Source organism: Sardina pilchardus, chromosome 3 (genome assembly GCF_963854185.1).
Source record: "Sardina pilchardus chromosome 3, fSarPil1.1, whole genome shotgun sequence".
NCBI lineage: Eukaryota > Metazoa > Chordata > Actinopteri > Clupeiformes > Clupeidae > Sardina > Sardina pilchardus.
The window spans coordinates 35,276,360-35,280,112 of record NC_084996.1 but is presented as its reverse complement, the minus strand read 5'-3'; the positions used below and the strand labels follow the sequence as shown (position 1 = coordinate 35,280,112).

At 50.0% G+C, this 3,753-nt stretch overlaps 1 protein-coding gene across 2 annotated transcripts in view; it reads right to left on the bottom strand.

Annotated features, from left to right (window-relative positions):
* The window catches only part of svilc (supervillin c), a 20,202-nt gene extending 18,827 nt beyond the window's left edge, over positions 1-1,375 (bottom strand). The window contains exons 1-2 of one of the 2 annotated variants that reach the window (XM_062533058.1): positions 1,259-1,353; positions 391-510 (exon numbers count right to left, since the gene is read on the bottom strand). In XM_062533058.1, the coding sequence (XP_062389042.1) occupies positions 391-510; positions 1,259-1,308 (170 nt within the window). In that variant the 5' untranslated portion in view covers positions 1,309-1,353. Of the gene's footprint in view, positions 1-390; positions 511-1,258 lie in introns of both variants that reach the window. The other variant, XM_062533059.1, reaches the window with a different exon arrangement.
* Between the last annotated feature and the right edge of the window lie 2,378 nt (positions 1,376-3,753).

The window sequence follows — 3,753 nt, the reverse complement described above, 5'->3', positions numbered from 1 at the left end:
GAGATGGATGGAGTGGACATGTCGAACAGACAGATGGACACTGCAGACAGACAGATGGGACAGAGGTAGTTGGAGGTGCCAGGCAGGTAAAATGACCATACAATCGTGCACCCTCTTTACCTACGGCTGCTGCTCCTGTTTGCACAGTGTGAACAGCATGTCAAGGGCATTCAAAGTCAGTCAAGCAGCTTGAGGTGAAATGCTGAGGGTTAAAGTTAAAGGGTTGGCTAGAGTTTAGCAGATGCTGTTATCCACAGCGACACTGCTGCTACACCATGCCCAGCGCTCTCGGGAACTGGTAGAAGCTGGATTTCACACGCATCAGTGACTCACACACACACACACACACGCACACGCGCACACACACAAACACACAGCTGAGGGCCCTACGCTTTCTCTGGCTGGGCTCCGCCTGAGGTGTGCTGCAGTAAGGCGCTCCTCAGCTGGCCGACGGAGACATGGGTGTGCAGGTGGGGCGTGTCTGGCTCCCCACCAGCGAGCGGGCCCTGCCTGGAGTGGAGGAGCGGGGGAGGGAGAGGGAGAAGAAACAGAGGATGAAATCCTAGAGGGGAAGTGGGAACAAAGATGGGAAGATGGGAAGGAGCAGACTTTGCCAACTCTAGAAAGGTAGCAGTCCTCAGCCAGTGTCTCTGTGGTTTGTCTCCAGGAGAAAACCCAAAAGCTCACTGCTTATACGCACTGTAGGAGAAGGCTCACTGAGGAGAACAGGTCAGGGGGAGGGGATTGGAGGTCAAGGGAGAGTTTGTGCCAACCTGTTCACTTGAACCCCTGCCCAGTACACACCTTCTGCAACCAGTGAGGACACCACACACATGCGTAGTCTGCCCTGATGGAGAGCCTTTCGTGCATGGGACTCAAATAAGCTGTAATGCAGGATAGTCCAACACAATGTGAACTTCTCTTCATTTAACTGTGAATGTTGGTAAATGACATGTGGTCACTAAACTAGTTTTTTTTAACTTTTTTCGTTTTAAAGTTTATAAGACTTTTCTGTCATTCTTTTTGAATTTTGACTGTGACACCAACAGTCCATCAGAAACTATCAAACCATCAGAAGAATCCTGATAGACCACCCCGAGGGTTATTTTTGCTGCTTTTGTTACATTGTTCAATCTATGACATGAGACTGGCTTGCAGGATGCATAGCAATGTCCTCCAACCCTGACCCCACTACCCCACACAGCCACACTCATGTCTCCCTCATGTCCCATCTGCCACTCTAGCTCTCCTGTGTTACCTGTTCAGGCTGGAGGACTCTGGGAGGTCCGTCTCAAAGCCGTTGGACATCTTTGGGGGGAGGGGGTCATGCTCCGGTGCCGCCGCCGTGCCACCCTCCCAGTGTGGCCCTCTGCCATGCTCGCCCGTCGTGCCCCCGTTCACCCCGCTGGAGAGCCCCCTGTCCGTGAGGGCGGAGTCCCCCGCCCGGCGCCCCGCCCTCTCCCTCCTCACCCACTTGGAGGGCAGCTCCTCGTCCAGGTTGCCGTAGCGCTCGGCCAGCTCCCTCCGCCGCTCCGCCTTGTAGCGGGCGATGCGCTCGGCCCGCGACTCCAAGGCCGGGGTCTCCACGGTGTCCATGTTTTACGTGTACGCTTCCTACTTCCCTGTTCAGTCCAGTCACGTCAGAGGAGACCCTTAGACAACGAAACACAACGCAGCATTTACGAGAACAACCAAGCTCGTCCCGGGGCTACACGTCCAGTGCGACCAACCCGCAAACTCCGCTCAAGCGTGCTCATCCAATCAGAAGCAACAATGGAAGAGCACTCCTCCAAATAGAGGTCTTTCAGTCAGATGGAATACTCCAATGAGGTCATGGTACACCTGAAACAGAGAGGTCAGAGTTAGACACATATCAGATAAGGCATGCTGGTAATAGACCACTGCACAACTTAATAAACCCATTACATTTGTTAACCCTTCCACTGACTAAGTAACACACATTCATTCAATATGTAAAGCAGCGCTCTGAAATATTCATTGCTGTAAAAGTAATAAAACAGACAGATGGTCTATCTTTAAATCAACTTGCCCAATCATTTCATTAACAAAAGTCGACAGAGACTGAAACAGAAAAAATCTATCCCTCATTACTATATCGACAGCTTGAGTGTCCGTGACAAAATTAGCTCCCGGCTCTTTCTAATATTATAAAGATGTATCTCACTTCCTCTCTCTCTCTCTTTTTCTCTCTCAGTCTCCCTCTCTCTCTCTCTCTCTGTGTCGGTATCTCTCTCTCCGTCTCGGTCTCTCTCCCTTTGTAAAATGACCTGGCCCTGGTGCTGCCATTCACTGTGAGGGAATCTCCCGTTGCTCTGAAACCTTAAACCCCGCCTCAACTGAGAGCAGCGGCTACAGGCTCTCCAGTAGCGGCCTGCGCTCTCCAAAACAGCTGATTAGAGCACGCACACTGCCCGCGTCCATTTAGAGGAAAACGCATGGACGCTTCTGTGCTCTCACCGCCTTATCAGAGACTGGACTTTCAGAGCTTAGAGGGAGAAGTCAACTCAAGACCAGACGTCAGGACTTGGTTGGTAATGATGGCTCATGTGACAGCCCATACAATAGTTTCAGGTTTGGTTGAGATGATTCTCTGATCTGATTTCCACTGTGTACAACTGCAACATTGGAATGTCAAAGGCCAACAGCACGTAAACTCACCACAGATCTCTCATGGGCACAGGAGCAGGCGTTCATGCAGTATGATGAAAACCTGAGCTGTTCTCATTCAAGGATCTCAGGAATAGAGTAAGTGAGGATAACACAAAGAGACACTTGTGTGGGGCATCATATTGGTGCAAAAATTACAGAAAAAATTGTGGAATATGTTTTGTGTGTATTTAATGTAAAGGATGGTAACCTATGCCATCCCTAGAGTGCAGAGGACTCTGGAATGGGTTTGGCACTGCCCTGGCACAGATTCAATGGAAACGTGCCAAGACCAGGGCCAAGTCAGCTGGTATGGGGACATATAAAGCATTTCAGCAGGAGCCATAGAAATGATCCAAACAGCATTTGTATTATGCTCACTACCTTGCACAGCTAGGTCTCTAAAAGGTTTACTGTGAGCTACTGTCAACCTTTTTAGTGATGTGTTTCTGTGTGATTCTATCAAGTAAGTATTCATGACAGATGACCAAAGCCTCATTATCCTCATGGCTAGGTCATTACTGGGGAACTATCATCTCTGGAGGGTACACAGTGTGTAACATGTCGTAGCCTCTATTTTCTGACCTGACTCAATACTCCACGCCTGCACATGGTTCCCCATGGTTACCTGGTTGCCGGGCTGTAGGCACAACACAAACAAATCGGGCACCCACAAGCCATACATAAATAATGACATCATCACATTATCAGCCCACATGGGATGGCCAGGGCGGAGCGCTCAGAGGTTCAGTGTTAGCTCGGCTGCTGAGTGTTTGTGGCTGAGAGTAAATGGCTGTGGATTGAAGAGTATGTTGAGAGTTGTAGAGCATTTGACAGTTTGTGCGGGCATGAATGTGTGTGTGTGTGTGTGTGTGTGTGCGTGCGTGTGAGCATTTTTGTGTGTATGAGGCCCTCATCCTCTTCTGGATGTGTTTAATGTCAACGTCAGCATTCTGAACACGCTCACTCACAGCTGAAACACAATAGGCACCGTGAAACAATAGTTCTGACAGCCATGGGGACTTAGCTGGCCGTGGGGATGCAGCAGAACACAAGCTTACCTATCAGTCAGCAAACCCCAGCACA